The 17,803-nt window shown below is 38.3% G+C and overlaps 1 protein-coding gene across 1 annotated transcript in view; it reads left to right on the forward strand.

Moving 5' to 3' along the window:
• LOC120533767 (fermitin family homolog 3-like) overlaps window positions 1-17,803 on the forward strand; it is a 70,042-nt gene that overhangs the window by 25,451 nt on the left and 26,788 nt on the right. The window contains exon 3 of the mRNA XM_039760708.1: window positions 11,984-12,217. Coding sequence (XP_039616642.1) covers window positions 11,984-12,217 — 234 coding nt within the window. The remainder of the gene's footprint in view (window positions 1-11,983; window positions 12,218-17,803) is intronic.

The raw sequence follows: 17,803 nt of genomic DNA on the forward strand, positions 1-17,803 counted from the left end.
CATTAAAAGACTTAGGAATAATTGTAAATCCAACACTGTCTGACAAATAAGCACATACCATCCCTCAAAATAGTCCTAATTTTGGGCAGTCCCAAAACATGATTTTACAAGGCTGGAAGGACATGGCATTGTTCATAATTAGGATCCTGTGTCTGATTTATTTTGGGTAATTTTAATTTAGAAAGACCATTATGATGTGCAGTTTTAAGATGAATTACAGTGCAGTTTAAACCGTTTGATGAAAAATATAGAGTATGTTATGAATGATTAAATTCCACACTTTCTCTGATATATTAATAGAGAGATTGTGTGCATTGATTTGTGTTCTAGTTATTATCATCAGTTTACTAGCATTTAGACTGTGCATCACTCGCTGTATATAAGAAGCTAATTTAAGAAACACTTTAAGGTAGAGACACTGTTCTCATAGTACCTCTACAGGATCATTTCATATTCCTGCCCTTCTTTCCTAATACAGTATATATCGTTTATGGAAGTCATTAAGTATCACAGTCTTTAGAAAACTTTATATTGGCAACATGCTTGTACCCTTTAAACAGGTCAGGTCAGGTTGGGGAGCATACACTTGTACAGAACGTTGTTGCACCCACCACATGACGAAACAGCTCATGATCCCGGTTGGCAAGCCCCCAGGCAGACACGCGGTCCAGTCCCACCCTCCAGAAATGACCCTCTATCTGCCACAGCCAGGGGTTACGTGGACATCCCCTTGGCCTGGTCCAGCCACTCGGGTCCTTAACAATGAAGATCCTGCAAGCCGGATGACCCTCTGGGAATCACGCTACATGGCTGTAGCACCAAAACTGACGGGCTCCCTCACGGACTCCATGAGCAACTGCTCATTCGACACTAAGTCAGACCAGCGGTATCCAAGGATTCTCTGAAGAGACACAGTACCAAAGGAGTCCAGTCTTCATTTCAGGTCACTGGATAGCGTCATGTTCCGCAACCATATAGCAAAACAGGAAGCACCGGGACTCCAAAGACTTGGACCTTCATTGTTTTGTAAAGATATCGGGAGCGCCACACACCCCTTTCTAGTGAGCGCATGACCCCCCCCTCCATGCTCTCCCAATCTGTCTACTGTTCTGTCTTAAATATGGCATTCCTTCACCACACTTCTTTTTCTACGTACAAGTCAAATACAGTGTTGAAAAGAACCCTTCTAGTTCACCTAATCTTCCATCACTATCCACACTTCTATATTTGAGCTACAAATCAGGAGAATATCAGTAGTGTTTCTAAAGTTTATCAATTCATGTCACACTGTGCACTGCTAGACAGTCTTAAGCAGCACTCAGAACGGGTATTCCCAGCTCTAAGTTAGGGTTGTGCTTGAAAGTTTGTAAACCCTTTAGAATTTTCTATATTTCTGCATAAATATGAATTAAAACATCATCAGATTTTCACTCAAGTCCTAAAAGTAGATAAAGAGAAACCAGTTAAACAAATGAGACAAAAATATTATACTTGGTCATTTATTTATATAAAGACTAAGTAACACAAGATACCAATAAGATGTTAATTCAGGTGGAGAATCTAAAAGAAGAAAGGTAATTAACAGAAATATACAATTAAATCCTTGCTTTAAAAAATAAACAATGAGAAAATACCAAAATGTTAAGATGTAAACCAAGAGCAAAACACTAAACAAAATACCTTTGGATAATACAGCTGAAAGTCCACAATCCAATTGCCAAACACAAATCCTAAAATTAAAAAAATGGAAAAGACAAAAGTGGTAAGAAGGCCACAAGAGTAACACAAGTTAAGAGAACAAAGGAGCGCAAAAGAACAACAATCAAAGGCAGTGATCATGGGAATAATAAACAGAGACCCGATTCAAGCCAGTTTGTTAAGTCTGACTCCATTGTATGTAATGTTACTTTCTTTGTTGCTAAAGTAAGTCTTGATTGTATGGAATGATAATTTCTTTAAGTAAACTCTACATAAAACAATCAAGTCAAGAGGTACAGCAGAGGAACTGATTATTAATTAGATTAATAACTAATAATTAAGCCACTTAGGGCCTGTGTCCTAATTAAGGGTCTTCAGCCAGACACAAAATGGAAGTTAATTGCGCTAACAAAAGAAACAAGGGATACATAATTGACAATTTTAAAACAGTAATCATAAACAGATAATTTTATAAAAAGGAGAAACAAAAAAGTAAAAAAAACAAAAACTCCAGGGGCCTCATGTATAAATGTACAGAAATGTTGCGTACGAACGTTTCCACGTACATTTCCACGGTACCTCATACCCTGTCGTATGCAAGTTCTCTGCTCGGTTTTGCAGACTGGCAACACCCAGCGTCAAAGCAGTGCTACTGTTCCTGTGTGGTTTATCTTTCTTTTTCAGATCCACATCTGTGACGCGGCTTTATAAATACACTGAAATGAACTGCATATTGTTTATTAGTTTAATGCATCTGATTGTAATTAACCTGTAACAATATAATGGTCCACAGAATGGTCAAGGTATTCTAAATACCATAGCTGCTTTAGCGTTGTTACTCTCACTGCACCTTCTTCTTCTTCTTCTTCTTTCAGCTGCTTCTGTTAGAGGTTGCCACAGCGGATCATCTTTTTCCATATTACTCTCACTGCACCACTTGCAGCAGCTGATCAGAAACAGAATTATCGGTATACAGCATCAAGCACACGCTGCCTCAGCCATGCTTCCTATTTGAACTGCTGTCATACGACATACGTCTTAAAACATTTCCTGTACAGACCTCGCAGTTCAGAAACAGTTTCATCCCAAGAGCTCTACATGCAATCAATCACTCTATCAACTGCTCCTTGTAGAACTGTTTGTACTTATGAGTACAATTACCTCACTGTAAACTTGCACTACAGTTATAATATTGCACAACCTGAACCACTTTATAAAGTGCGTATTTACATATGATGACAATATCATTTTTAAGATGAAATGCAGCAAAATATGTTTATTGTATTATACAGATAAAACTTTAACTTTATTTAAATAATCCATCCATCCATTACCTATCCCACTATATCCTAACTACAGGGTAACGGGGGTCTGCTGGAGCCAATTCCAGCCAGCACAGGGTGCAAGCCAGCCCACCGCAGTTTAAATAATCTATATTGTTAATAATTAAAGAACACGGTGTTGCTATGCTAGGAAGGATCTGGCGCTCCGTTTACGGATTGTTCCTGCCTCGCACTCTATGTTTCACTGGGACTGGCGTGAAGGATAGAATAATTAAACATGTACTACGAAGATATTTCAATATTCCTTAAAAGTTTTGAAGAATCAGCGTTAAAAGCTTACAGATGGGTTAACGTCTATTACAGAGCTGATTGTGTGGCGATTGGTATTTGGAGAAAGAAAAGGAAGGACAGGAATCGGAGGTTAGTATGTCTGAAAGAGACAATACTGCTGCAATAATTTATTTTATCGAGCGTCCCGCACAATCACTGCGCCATCGTGTTCCCATGTTTAATAACGTGCTTTAACTCCTATCATCATGAAAATGATATCACGTATACATCTCAATATTTTAGTTTTTCAGAGAGCTGTAATATCACGAATGTAATGGATTATGTGTCCTGTCTGGAGGAAGAGAAAGCCCGGAAGCACGTAGTGATTCACACACATAGAGCACATTGAAGATCAAATACAAAACAAAGCATTTAATGTGCTACTTTAGTTACGATGGGATTTGAGAATCTAGTTAATTAAACAATTTTAAGATTAAGTTTATGATGTTTTATTTTAATGACAAAATAAACTACGTGATTAAAGTGGAAATTTCAAGATTTTTTTTCTATGTACCCTAATAAGCTTTCATATGACACTCAGACAGTGGGCTACAACTCACCACTTCATGGCAACTTTGATATGCGACTTATTTTTATTTCAGGCACTGTGCAACTTTGTGGACTTCAGTTTTCGAGTTTCTCTGACTCTCTGTCACTCGATCAACTTCCATTTGTTGATTATACCACTGTTTAAACCAACAAATAGTACGTTTTTCCTTGCCTCCACTTGGTATTCGCTGATATTGTTCTATTTTCCCCCGTGCTTTTCCCATTGTCTTTTCACAGAACGCTGAGTTTAAGTGCTGTTTATATTGATTTGCATATTCAAAGAGGCGTAATTCTGGGTGGAGCTGGGGCGGGGCAGCAGGCGCGTGCGTTACTTTTCATGCTGATCAGGATTTATGTAGCGGAAGAACGTGGAAGTTTGCATATGCACAGATTCCTGCATTTGGATTTTTCTGTGCGTACGCACATTCCCGCTTTTGTGCTTATGCCATGTTATTGTGTGAGTTCTACGCATGCCGTTATACATGAGTCCCCTGGTGAGGCAAAAACGGACCCCTTTATCAGAATCATCTTTTCTTTTCCTTCCACATTCCCATTAAGTTATCTTGTCGCAACACCGAAAGTGGCAATCATGTAACAGTAGAAGTTGTGCTAGAATATTTGGCCACTGCTATGGTGACAACCATTCAGTGTTTCCTATTATGTTTGGATTTTATCTTACATTTTTGAATGCCTACTTCATTCTCTTATATCTAGCTTCTAGTCTCTGCTTTGAGATTAATCCTATTTCTTCTATAGCTTCCTAAAATTAACAATAACATACGTGTAAAGGTGTCATACCTTGCTGTTGGACTGTTTCACCTACATGTTGGTTCTCCATCAACAAGAGTGGCTCTGGAGTATACTGTCTTGGAGACACTGATTACTTGTGTCCTTCAATCCTAGTAATAATGAAAATCTCAGATGCTTTTCATACTGGTAAGCAACCGGAACTTCTGCTTTGCTTTACTAGCAGTTCTAAAACACTCATACTTATTTTTAAACTGAGTAAAGCGTAGCAAAACAAAAGCCACATTTGCTTCTTTCGATTTGAGGCTTAATAAAACATTGCCTATCCTTCTATATAAAAGCGGTCGGGTGTCCTTCCGTCCCGTGAGTGCTACGCAGGCGCGGAGTTTCACACACGCCCCGTCCATTTTGCAATGCATGATGGGATTTGTAGTTTCGTTTTTCCAGGTAAAAGATGATTTTCTACTCCAGACTGTGCGATATCTTCTTCTTCTTTCTTAATACTGTATATAAAAGCAGTCGGGATTGTCCCGTGAGTGGAAAGCGTAGCGGTATTCCACTTATCACAGACTTACTACTTGCAGCTTGCGGTACGAAGCGACATGATGTGAGCAGAGTTCTGGTGCTCCCATCGTTCCCTTGCTTTTGTGTGCGATGCGCTGGAAAAATAGACAAAATTATGCCTCTGGAAATAATTAATGTTGATGGGAGTACAAATGCCTCACCGCATAGTAAATATCAGGGGGGTTCAAAAGGGCGACCTCAATATAGAAGAAAAGTTTAAATTTCATCACAAAAATAACAGAAAGTACGAGTATTAAAGTAATACCGCTCAAATGCAATATAACCAAATGAATGAGTTTGTATAAAATACCAAATTGATCTACATATTGAATTGCCTTAAGAAGTGGTCAACTTAAAAGTCGGTCGCCTTAAAAGGCGGGTCAGCCTAGTCTAATATATAAGTTGTTAGTGAATACAATTTTAAATACATATGTTTCTATAATTACACTGAGATGTGTATGTTATGTTAATAGATAATTAGTGTGAGAGAGTACACACGGGGATGTCCTGGGTTGGTTCCTATCTTGAATCTGAAGCTGCTGGATCAGGTGGCGACACCCCATGACCCTGTAATGGAAAGAAATTTTTAGAAAATAAATAGATTTGTGGATAAATGACATTGTTTTTTTTTTTTTAAGTGAGGCACCCAAGATGATACACACATCAGACTTGGCATATAGTAATTGTGGCACTTCCCTAAATTCACTTCAATTACACAACTCATTGCCAACCGACCATTTTGCACTACATAGCCCTCCCATTCACAAAACACATATAACAACATTTGTAACATTATGGTGATAATCGATGCATTTAGTGGTTTTAATATCATTGAAGATCGCTTCCCCGGTCCTCCCTGCGTGGAGTTTGCATGTCCTCCCCGTGTACTCTGGTTTCCTCGCACAGTCCAAAGACATGCAGGTTAGGTGCATTGGCGATTCTAAATTGCTCCTAGTGTGCGTGTGCGGCCCTGCAGCTGGCTGGCGCCCTGCCTGGGGTTTGTTTCCTGCCTTGTGCCCCATGTTGGCTGGGATTGGCTCCAGCAGACCCCCATGACCCTATAGTTAGGATATACCGGGTTGGATAATGGATGGATGGAATATCATTGAAGAGGCTACGATCTTGTACAATGCATTGTGGGACAAAGTGGCAAATGCTGAAACCAAACAGATGACCATTTCAGAGAATTCATTAGCTCATGGGCTTCTCCGACACTTTTTTAGGGCACATTTAATTTCTGTCATGATCTAAACCTTGTTAAATTTTCTATGTAGTTACAAAGTCTCTAAAAATAATGTATAGATAAGCATAGGGGTTTTAGATAGCAAGGAATCCAATGGCCACGATTATTTGTTTTTTCAATTCATTACATTTTGTTTATTTTAAAAATGAATTAGACCCTTCCATAATGCTATTCTGTTGGTTACAGCCATTTTGAGACACTTTATATGTTGTTTCTGTGCTATTGCTAGCAGATGTTAACCTGAAATGTGAGTGACAAAACATCACCAGATGGTTAAGAATTCTTTTCTTCTGTTTCTTTGACCATGATTTTTAACTTATGTTTTGGCTCTATTTACTTGATTCTTGCCTTTTATTTTATATAAATACAACTGTCTCATTCCATTTCACTTGGCAATTTGCTGCTACTCTGTGCAACCGGTATAATTTCCCTTAAGTATAGCCTGACTTACCTGTCACCCATCAAAACATATGTTAATTTTTTGAGTCCACTTCATCAAACCAGGAACCTAGTGCTACCCTGGCATCATCGGTTGCAAATCAGATGTGATACCAGTCCCTTACAGAGTGCACTCATTCTCATAAGCACACACTAGATGAATTTATTGTTGGCAGTTATCACAATCTACATGTCTTTGATATATGGGAGGTAAACTAGGGAATCAGATAAAAGCCTACATAGACGCGATGAGCAAGTGCAAGCTCTACATGGCTGACATTTGAAGTCAGTCAGTCTTCTGGAACCACGAGGCAGCAATAAATAGCACAGCATCTCCTTCAAAGACACGGATCAAAAAAAGAAAAAACAAAGGGTAAACACTTTTATAAGTATAATTTTCATATCAACATACAGGAGAAACTTGGGGCTTGGTGTCAGGATTGGCACTGTTTCAGTGTGGTGTTGAGGTGTTACCTGCTGCACTCGGGTCCCAATTCAGGTGGTTCGGCGTATGGAGGGTGCGGCAACATGCTATCAGGACATGCTCCCAACCTCTCCTTCTGCCACTGAATGACTAACTAACCTTTTAACTGCACTTTACACTTTCATAACCTTTATCAAAGCTGCGTGTCATCACCTCTCTTGACTTCCACCCACTTGGAAGTCACGATTTGAAGATGAAGAAAGTACAGTAAGTGTCCACACTTTCAAGCATATCATGTACAGCACCCAGTAGAATATCCTGCAGGGAAAAAACTAAAAACAAAACAAAGCAATGAGGAGCTTCTTCACACTTGTCAATGTACAATAAACTGGCAGTGTGTTACCAAGAAAGATGGACTCCAGATTCTCTATGATCTCAGTTGAAGATCAGCTGCTTTAATAAATAAATACCATTGACTAGCTAATATCATAAAAAAACATGAATTACTGTCATTATTAGTCAATCATTTAGCCATTTCAGCTTCCTCAGTGATTAGAGGAAGTTTGTAACAATTAAAATAATTCGTCAGTAATCAAGGGGGTTTAAAACAGAGGGCCCTGTCCCTCACCCAAAGTTAGATTCTGGTCTACACCCCATGCTGCTAGAACAGACTGTGGCCCACCACAACCCTGAACTGGATTAAGCACGTCTGAGAGTTTTACGTTAACAATGTTTTTTAATTTATTTATAGTTGTTGGAAAGGATTTTTTAGTATGTTGGTCAAAGGAACACAACTGAATTATGAATAAAAGAAAAATAGGGTCTGAACTATTTTTACTTAGACACCATCTTTTGGGATTTTCTTCTTGCATTATGCTTCCTGTTTTCCAACATTTTGTCCTTTTTCTTTGCCTTTCTGGCATTTTGATGAGGGAGTCAAAGACGGGCCCTGACAGGCGTTCCTTTATCCCACCTTGCATTGCACTTCCTCTCTGTCTGGGGAAGTTATACTTAAAGAGGAAGTTTATATTTTTAATTTCTTGCCATCATATTTTGTCTGGGGCGGCATGGTGGTGCAGTGGTAGCACTGCTGCCTCACAGTTAGGAGACCCGGGTTCGCTTCCCAGGTCCTCCCTGCGTGGAGTTTGCATGTTCTCCTCGTGTCTGCGTGGGTTTCCTCCGGGCGCTCCGGTTTCCTCCCACAGTCCAAAGACATGCAGGTTAGGTGGATTGGCAATTCTAAATTGGCCCTAGTGTGTGTGTGCGCCCTGCCCAGGGTTTGTTTCCTGCCTTGTGCCCTGTGTTGGCTGGGATCGGCTCTGGCAGACCCCCGTGACCCTGTAGTTAGGATATAGCGGGTTGCATAATGGATGGATATTTTGTCTGAAAAGCTATATCAAATTCCTGTTACTCCGTCTTGCTTTCCTGCCCAGTAAGATACGTCTAGGTAACTACTGTCTACTGCAGCCTATCTCTTTTGACCATAATGAATGTTAGGGATACATCCAGGACACTTATTGTGAGAAAGAAGAATCAAGGAGGAGATGGTGGCAAAAGACAGGACCAAGCCATTGTCAAAATCAGTAATTCAAATGAAGCCAATGTATTAAATTCCAAGGGAAAAGGAGACACGAAAGTTGAAGACAAAAAGAAGATCAAAACCCAATGAAGGAACTTGACACTAGACAAACTTGAAAGGATGATAATTAATGCTAAGGATTGCTGTAAAAAATGTCTTTATCCACCAAGGCATACTGAATCATTTGGCTGCTGCCACATTTATATTGAATAGGCAGTGATATTACAGCAAAGGCTGTGATCGCAATAATGTGATACTTGCCTGAATATAAGAAAAACAGTAGTGTCCAAAATGGTGTCACAAAATGAAAGTAAAATAAATCAACAGAATCAAAATCATTCTGAACCTCAAAACTAAGAATAAAAATGAATTTTACATACTAGAAACACCCCCCTCTCCCCCAAAGGAGAAAGAAAAGTCAGCATAAAGAACCTCTCAAGTACAAAAAAAAAAAAAATAAGAGAAAAGACAGAATTGCAATAATGGATGGTTAAGGAAGTGCTCAATCATCCCTGCACATTTACATTCTGCAGCAATGCTTTGACTTCTTTATGTATCCGGGTGTCGATTCTAAGCTGAGTTGATGCACTATGCCCCTTATAGTAGGCTGTTACTCATCCACCCATGTAGTGATCCCATGTGAAAACGTAATCCATTCTGGCAGAATCAGGGCATTAGTTCACTAGATACACAGATATTTGTGAAAATACAGGTAAAGGAGAGGAAAACCCATACAAGATAATATGCCAAATCTACAAAGACAATGACGCAGCCCAAGAGTTCTGTGCCATCACTACTTACCAATGCCCCACTAATCATAGCTACTGTAAATTAATCAGTCTTATTTGATTTGTATGGTGTCTGTCATGCAATGCATCAATACAAAACGGTTTGTAAAGCAATGGATATAATGCAACATGGCTGGAGCAGTGGTTAATGCTGTTGTTTCACAGTTAAAATCCCAGCCCTGTCATTATCTTTATAGAGTCTGCAGGGGTTTTCCTCCCACATCTCAAAGTCAAAGTGTTCCCAGTTGGGTTAGTCTGGGCATGTGTGTGAGCGTACCCTGTGATGGAGGACCCTCTGTCCAGTGGTGTGGAGACAGACATCAGAGCTCGATGACCCACACAGGTTAGGCCGGTGGATTTCAAGTTCAGTCTTGGGGGACGCTCTTGGTCGCAGGTTTTTCTCTGACCAATTTCACAAGCAGTGCATCATTCTTAAGATTAATTGATCTCATTGTTTTTTTTTTTACCTGGTATTTGGATATTTCTAAGATATTTAGAAATATTTGTATTCTTTGCCATAACTTTTTTGCCAAAAAGTCATTCTCTACACAGCTTCCTCCATTAATTGTCTCCAAATGCTGATAATTAGCAATGAACAGTGCAGACACGGGTGCAAACAGCACTGAATGCTAAAGGTGGGCAATGACTTCACTGCCATTGTCCCTTGTCTGCTTATTAGAGTATTGTTTTTAATAAGTAAGCAAAAAAATTGAATGTGGCACTGAAGTTTCTGTGTTGTCAGCATTTGGATACAATTAAGGGAGCAAACTTTATGGAAAAGGGTGAATGAAAACAAAAATGGCAAAGGAAACATTTGGCAAAAATAAAATTATTTCAAAACTAGTAGCTGCACCCAGTGTAGCCTGGGTACGTAATTTTATCACACAACTATTTCACTTCTGTTTTGCAACTGAAAATACTTTGCACCCCTTTTCTTAGGAGGAATAGTTTTGACAAAAAAACATAAATAAATACGGATAACATTTAAAAATTAAATATTATTATGTGTGACAAATCACTTAGGACAGTGCCTTTTCTTGTACTGTGAGCCATGAAATAAATTAATTTTAGAGGCCAAAATCCAGAAAAAGACACTGTCATTAAAACTCAGAGTAGTAAAAAGGAAACCCACCACCCAAGATACCCTAAGAGTCCAGATTTTGGGTCTCTTCCTGACAAAGAGTAATTTGTGCGCAAAGTTTTGTTGAGATTGGACCAAGTGTGTGGTATTGTAAAAAGAATAAACACACACATCTATCTACATTGAGCTGTATATATAAGATATCTTATAATAGGAGACTTAAAAAAAGAACAGCTCACTAAATAGTGCAACCTAATTCTAACTCTCCTTCATTTCTAATTAAAACTAAGACTGATGGACTGATTATAATGTTAGTTGGAATAAAGACTCATAGTCAGAGAGTCTGGGTGCCACTGGTTTAGAAAATGGATGATTCAATGGATAATTTCAAACTGAGATTCACTAATGCATATACAAACAACAATTTATAATAAAAGATATATCAACAAACAGATTAACCTTATTTAACTGTATACAGTTAAACAAGACACTAAAACTGCAAGGCAGTGTGTCAACTTTTACACAATTAAAGCAACTTTAAAGTTGCATTATGGGAATTCCAAGGTCAAACTTCCAGTAAGGTAAATGAGAATTTAATGAACTAAATGTAGTGAGGCTGTGGAGTAGCAAAAGGCTGGTGTCAGAAGTTATCAGGTGCCCCTCGCATGGTTACACAAATACGTCCTATTTTGGGGTAAAATAATTCTACAATGAACAGAGAGCCAATGCAATGAAGCCAGATTAGGGCTAGTATGAATGTATTATGTAGTTTAAGCCACATTTACTTCTGAACTTTTCCAGGTTAACAGTTCATGCAGGAAGATTACAGTAATCCAATTCAAAGAACTTTCATACGTGAGATGTGCAGCAGCGGGTGCTTCATAAATAGCAAAATGAAGTTTTGACAGCAGTAGAGGTGTAAGATGGTCACCCTTAAGGGTAATGTCAAGGCTGAGTATGAAGGTGTGCTTACACGGTATGAATGATGGCGTACAGTGGGCTACACTATGCAGAATATTCAGATTTAGGCAAGAAGCGGACATCTTAGTCAATGTATGATGAGTTGCTTTCTATCATTAGGTGCCTGCTGCTCCCATTAAACCTGCAGACCATCATCCCTCCAGTTGATCAGGTATATTGCCCAAAATGCCACCCACTTGCTTATTTGCTCTCGATTACCAGTTAAGGTACTTTAAAACTTTAAAAGACAAACGAAAGACTGGAACCAAATTTTATAACAATCCTTTCTTGTTTTTCAGAAATTCAAAAGAATTGGTCAGACTATGCACTGTGGTGGGAGCAGAAAAAGCAGTGGCTCCTCAAAACCAACTGGACACTGGACAAATATGGCATACTTGCAGATGCCAAGCTTTTCTTCACTCCACAGCATAAACCTATTCGCCTGGTTTTGCCCAACAACTGTAACCTGAAAATCAATGCCAGTTTTGCTGCCCCAGTCTTGAGAACAGTGATGGACATCTGCAAAATACTGAGTGAGTATCCCTTGGCTGGGAAACATCTAAATATGGGTATGCCTGTGTGTTTTTTCCACTTTTCTATTACTTTCACTTTGTCGCTCTCATCCCTCTCTCACAGCAGTTCTGCCTACACTGTGGATCTTCCCTTTCTAGTATAGATAAGACCATTTATTACACTATATATTTTCTGCTTTCTGTTTTTCCCCCAGTGACATGTATGAAAATATACTACAGAAATTAATTAATACTTTTCCTAATTTATATTTATGATATAGACTCCTGTACAGTTACTGATGTGATAAAATTTGCAGAGGACACTAGAATTGGGGGGATAGTAAATAGTAAGGAAGCAACAACATTTGAGACCTTTAAAATTGGAGAATGCATTTGAATGTAGAAATGAGAAAAGTGCACCATTCAGACAAAAGGATTATTCATTAAAAATACAAAAAGAGACAGCGTATGTTATAGGAAATAACCTCTAAAATGTAATTCAGGGGTATACATTGTCACAACAGTTTTTTTACCTAGACAGTGTGCAGAAGCAATGAAAAATAATATAAAATGTGATGAAATCTTGAAAAAACCTGAATATAAATGAAGGGATATTGTGGTCAGACTGTGTAATGCACTAGTGAGGCCTCATCTGATGTAATGTCCTATGTGCAGTTCTGGTCTCCATACTTCATAGTACCATTTGAAACTGTGACAGAGGAGAGCAACCAAGTTCATGCCTGGGCTTAAGTAACAGAATCTGAGAACTAAACCTGTTCAGTCTCAGGAAGATGAGGCGTTGGGACCTCATCCAAGTCTTTAAAATTCTCAAAGGAATGGGAAAGGTGCTATATAAATAAAATGCATTATTATTATTACTATAAAGTTGATTTAACAGAATTACTTCAATTAAGTAAAGAATCATAAGGACACCAGTGAAAGTGAGGAAGTACTCCTTCACACACAATTTAAGTTTTTTGCATATAAAATTATGATTGGTTTTTGATGACCACCATATTGTATATAGCAATCACATTCCATTGTCATATTTATTCTCGGGAAACTGTCACAAGGTGTGACATCTCTTTGTCATGTTATTTAGGTTGGTGGTGGCCAATTCTTGTTTTGCACAGGGCAATGCAGTTTTGAGAGAAAGAGAATCAGGAGGTGGTACAGACCTATTATTATTCAAACCCTAACCCTACTGCCTTCATAGGTAGTGTGCCTGTGTATTTTTTGCCCTCTAGAGGGCAGTAGCTTTACACACCCTAACCTATCCCTAACTGGGAACATTAATAACAAATGAACACAGACCAAAATATATTGTATAACCAGAATTTCAAGCAAAGAACAGAGAAGTTAGTTGTAGGCCATAAAAGGTTAAATGAGCCAAAAACACATGACATCATTTGTGGACAGATGGCAGAAAAATTTGTCATAATTAGTAACTCAGAAACTAATAAAGTTTTATTTGTCCATGAATCTGAATCTTGGACAACCAGGAAGTGTAAGATGCCATCCATTATGTTTTTGCAATTATGATGTCACACATTGCCCAGTCCTGGTTGTTACGTTTAGTGACGGCACAGCAACTGTCAGCAAAACTAAGAATGGTAGCAACCATAAGGAAAACAACATGAATCACAATTAACATTGGTAAGAACACACAAAAACAAAAAATAAGTATTTCAAATAGATTTCTTACCCTTCAAAATTCCAATAACTACATATAAATCATTTTCAAAGGTCAAGGAACACTTGGAAAAAATGTAAATCATAAGGCTGATCATGACAGAAATATTGGATTTTTCTAAATAACTCAAATCTTTGAACCAAAATTCTTAAGTGCTAGTTAGGAGCAAGACAATAGTTAGTAGCCAACCTCCCTCATGTTTCTTCAAGTTTTGTGCTTTGTTTCTGTTTTTTTTTTCTTTCTCTTGTTGTTTAGTTATTACAGTAATTTGACACTGGCCTGCTTTCTTGCCAACTGAAAATCAATTCTCAGCATTTCCTAGTCTATTTTTCTGTAATCACACCTTCCAAGCACTCACATTTTTAATTATCATCTCCATGCCAGACTGGGCAGCAGACTACAGTATGCTAACAGAACATTCCTGAGGGATGAAGAAGACAGCCCAGGGAAGCTGCGACTGCAGCTTTCCATTTATACATGTGAGTCAGCTGAGCAGGTGACATACAGCTGTCAGATCAGTGTCACATTTAACAAAAACATGTTCTCGTCTCATGGTATTACATCTGTTTCCACATATTAGCATCAACACTCAGTCACTCACAACTACTTTAGTGAAAATAGTTTGCCTAACCTGCATATGTTTAATATGTAGGCAGGGTACAAAGAGAATACTAATGTGTATACAGGGGCAACATGCAAAATGTATATAGCCAATGACCAGACCAGTACGGAAGAAACAAAGCTGCAGTCTGGTTAGGTGAGAGATATCTGTTGAGCCTTTATTTAAACCATGAGGGAGACTGCGCACACAGTCTTATTTTGAGAACGTTACAGGCAGTCTTTACAGTTTAACTCACGGCAGCTTATGACGTATACACCTCTCTGCAAAATGGTAGTATTGCACTTTGGATGTTTTTATTTAAAAAAAACATGTAAAATATAAGTTCGTTTATAAAGTTATGGGGTATGTATTGAGGACAGCAAATAATTTGATCAATAAAGGTTAATAACCCCCAAGCTTGCCCAAGCAAAAAAGGAAGATTACAGTTTATGGCTCATATTATATCATTAAGATTTAATTTGTTCACAGGCTAATATGTGTGGTAAATAATAGGCAGCAGACAGAAAAAGGTTTGAGGATGGCCACCCGTATACTGAGAAAATCAAAAGAGAAATCAACCGTGTCGTTACAAGGTGGAGTTCAAAACCAAACTGACTGACAGGATGAGCCTGGGCTATAAAGAGGAAGAGGTGGAGTCAGGGAGGCCAGAACCGGAATTGATGTGGCAGGTGGATGGGTTCTGGGTAATGGAAGTGACATCATCAGTGGGTGGACCGCTGGTGATGTCACTGAGAGGCATGGTCTTCGGCTGGTCTGCAGACAGACAAGAGGAGAAAGGATCAGATGAGAGCGCCGACCCTTGATCTGGCTGACGAATAACACTATTTGAGCCTGTAAACTGTCCCCCATGCAGACGTGTGAGACATAAGGTAGCTGACTCAAGTCTGCCAATGGTTTTTTCACACCAGGAAGTGAACTTAGCCTCATATGTCATACAAATGTCATGCCATGAAAACAACTGTTTTTCTATGGCAATGTTTGTCTGCAAATCATTTTTACTTGAATTTTTTCCATTATTCGGGGATATGTGTATTTTATCTCAGAATTTTCTAGTTTTCATTTTCTCACAGGTGGAACGTTTGCTTGATGGAGCGTATTCTAGATTTTGAAAATATTCTGTTTGGTTAGGTTTGGTCTGCTTTTGGTCTTTTTTTCCCCTACTTTGACTATGAAGTCATTTACTGTTTGACTTGATTGCATGCAATGTTATTTTCTTCACATACAAAAAGGTAAAGTAGCATACAGCTGCTATTGTTCTGCCAGGGCATCATTCCTGGTTTGAATTAATTTTATTTTTATCTGTCTATTTTGGTATTTTTATTTATTGTTTAGTGACAGCTGTTACTAATTTCAGGAATTTTTGCATTCTTTTCTCTTAATTTAAAACCAGGTTAGTTTTTTATCTTTCCAGTGGTCTCTATGTTGATGGGGCCACCCGAGGCTAAAGATGTGAAGATGTGTAAAGATGACGTTGTTAGACAAGGCCTGTTTAAGAATCTGGCAGGCCTTAGGCTAATTACCAAAGCATTAGCTTTCCTGATCATGTTGTTTTGTTGTTCCCTTTATGATTCTTCTTGTTGGTCTTTTTTTGTTTAGATTATTTGGGTTTTTGGATTGAGGATTTGTTTTGATCATTTTGGATTACGTTAATAAGTTTTTTTGTATTATTTTTGATTTTTTGTTCTTTTAGACCTTTTCTTTGTTTTTTGCATTTATTCTCCTTGTAATAAAATAAGTTAAATAACAATATTTTTTATTTCATGGTGCCAGAGGTTTTAGGATTTCCCTCTCCCTTAAGTGACCTTTGTAGGCCACAGATGTCTTTAGGATGTAGCCTTGAGGGCTGATTTAAACTATTCAGGCCTTTTTGTAGCTGTGGGCCCCACAGGGTTTGTCCTAAAGTTCTCATGATCTGAACTTAGATTTTTTCAGGTTTTCCATGGCCTGTAAAAAATAATACAACATTTTTGAGTGTAGAGGTCAAGGAATTAATTGGAAAAGTTGCTTTTCTGATTTAGAATGTTTTTGAATATATATATATATATATTTTAATAGTCTTGTCATAGCGCCTTTTTTATTGGGATGCTATCTTTAATTATCATTTCTTAAGTAGTGTTCTTAGGCAGAACGACAGGGAATGTGCATGCATAACATCATTACTGTGACTGTATAAAGGTCAGCATCATATATTGTGGATAAATCAAAACTAAATAAAACTCTTACATTATTGTTTAAAGCTTTCTCTGGTTACAAATTCTTTTCTGTTCGTTGACTTTGATTTACGTCTTGCTTTTTGGCTTTGACTGCATGAAATATTCTTGTTAATGACTTGCATTTCTTGATCTTCATTTTCTGTCTTACGTCCTAGCCTATGTTTATTTAATTCCTGCACTCCCTTGTAACAACCTTGGCTAGTTATGACACATATGATTTCACCTTACTTTATACTGCTGTTAGCCTGCACAGTCAGTACAACAGTGAGCTTATGAGAAACTTTTCTCAGAATGGACTTGCTCTTGACAAGGCTAACACTTTAAGCAGAACGCAGTGGATGATGCAAGTCGGTAAACTTCCAACAGGGCTTCCGAATATTACTGCCCATATCATGCTACATGTCTTTTTAACAAGCAGGGAGCTAGGATGACATGCAATCACCAGCAATTGCTGACAGTTATTAATTTATTAAGAGTCTGTGATTAAAAGTCAGGTGCATTTTTCCAAGGATATACTATATTTGTATTTGTATTTGCCAAGCTCTGACCTGAAGCAGTTGTGAACCCGTTGTGGCTACAAATTGCAAGACAGGCTATTCAGGCCATGTCTATGGCAAAGCAGCTTAGACGATGCACTCCTCTATGCTAACAATAAGTTGATTTACATGACTGCTCAGTTTTGTTAACTGCCACAAGATCTTTAGTTGACAATTACTTGACAAAATGCTGTCATTATCAAACTAGCCAGTTCCTATTCCTTCCAATTTTCTAACTGCTCTGTGGTTTAAATGCTGGCAGACTGGAATCAATGATAAACCATATTTGTCACCACCGTTATTCCCAGACATCGCTTCTGCAGCACACAGCAGCAGGCTGTGGTCTCTAAGGATGTTGACAAGGCAAATTTCGAGCTTTTCCTGGGAGGGACTACACATTAAAAACAGAACGAATACTGAGAAAGCCCCCCTCTTTGTTTTATTAGAAATTTTGCTTCTTGTGTCATTCAATAGAGTCACAGACCCATGACAGTGCCTAAACAGTTTGTGTAAGATGTTAAGTAGTAGGGTTTGACGCATAGG

This window comes from Polypterus senegalus, chromosome 8, assembly GCF_016835505.1.
Source record: "Polypterus senegalus isolate Bchr_013 chromosome 8, ASM1683550v1, whole genome shotgun sequence".
Lineage (NCBI taxonomy): Eukaryota > Metazoa > Chordata > Cladistia > Polypteriformes > Polypteridae > Polypterus > Polypterus senegalus.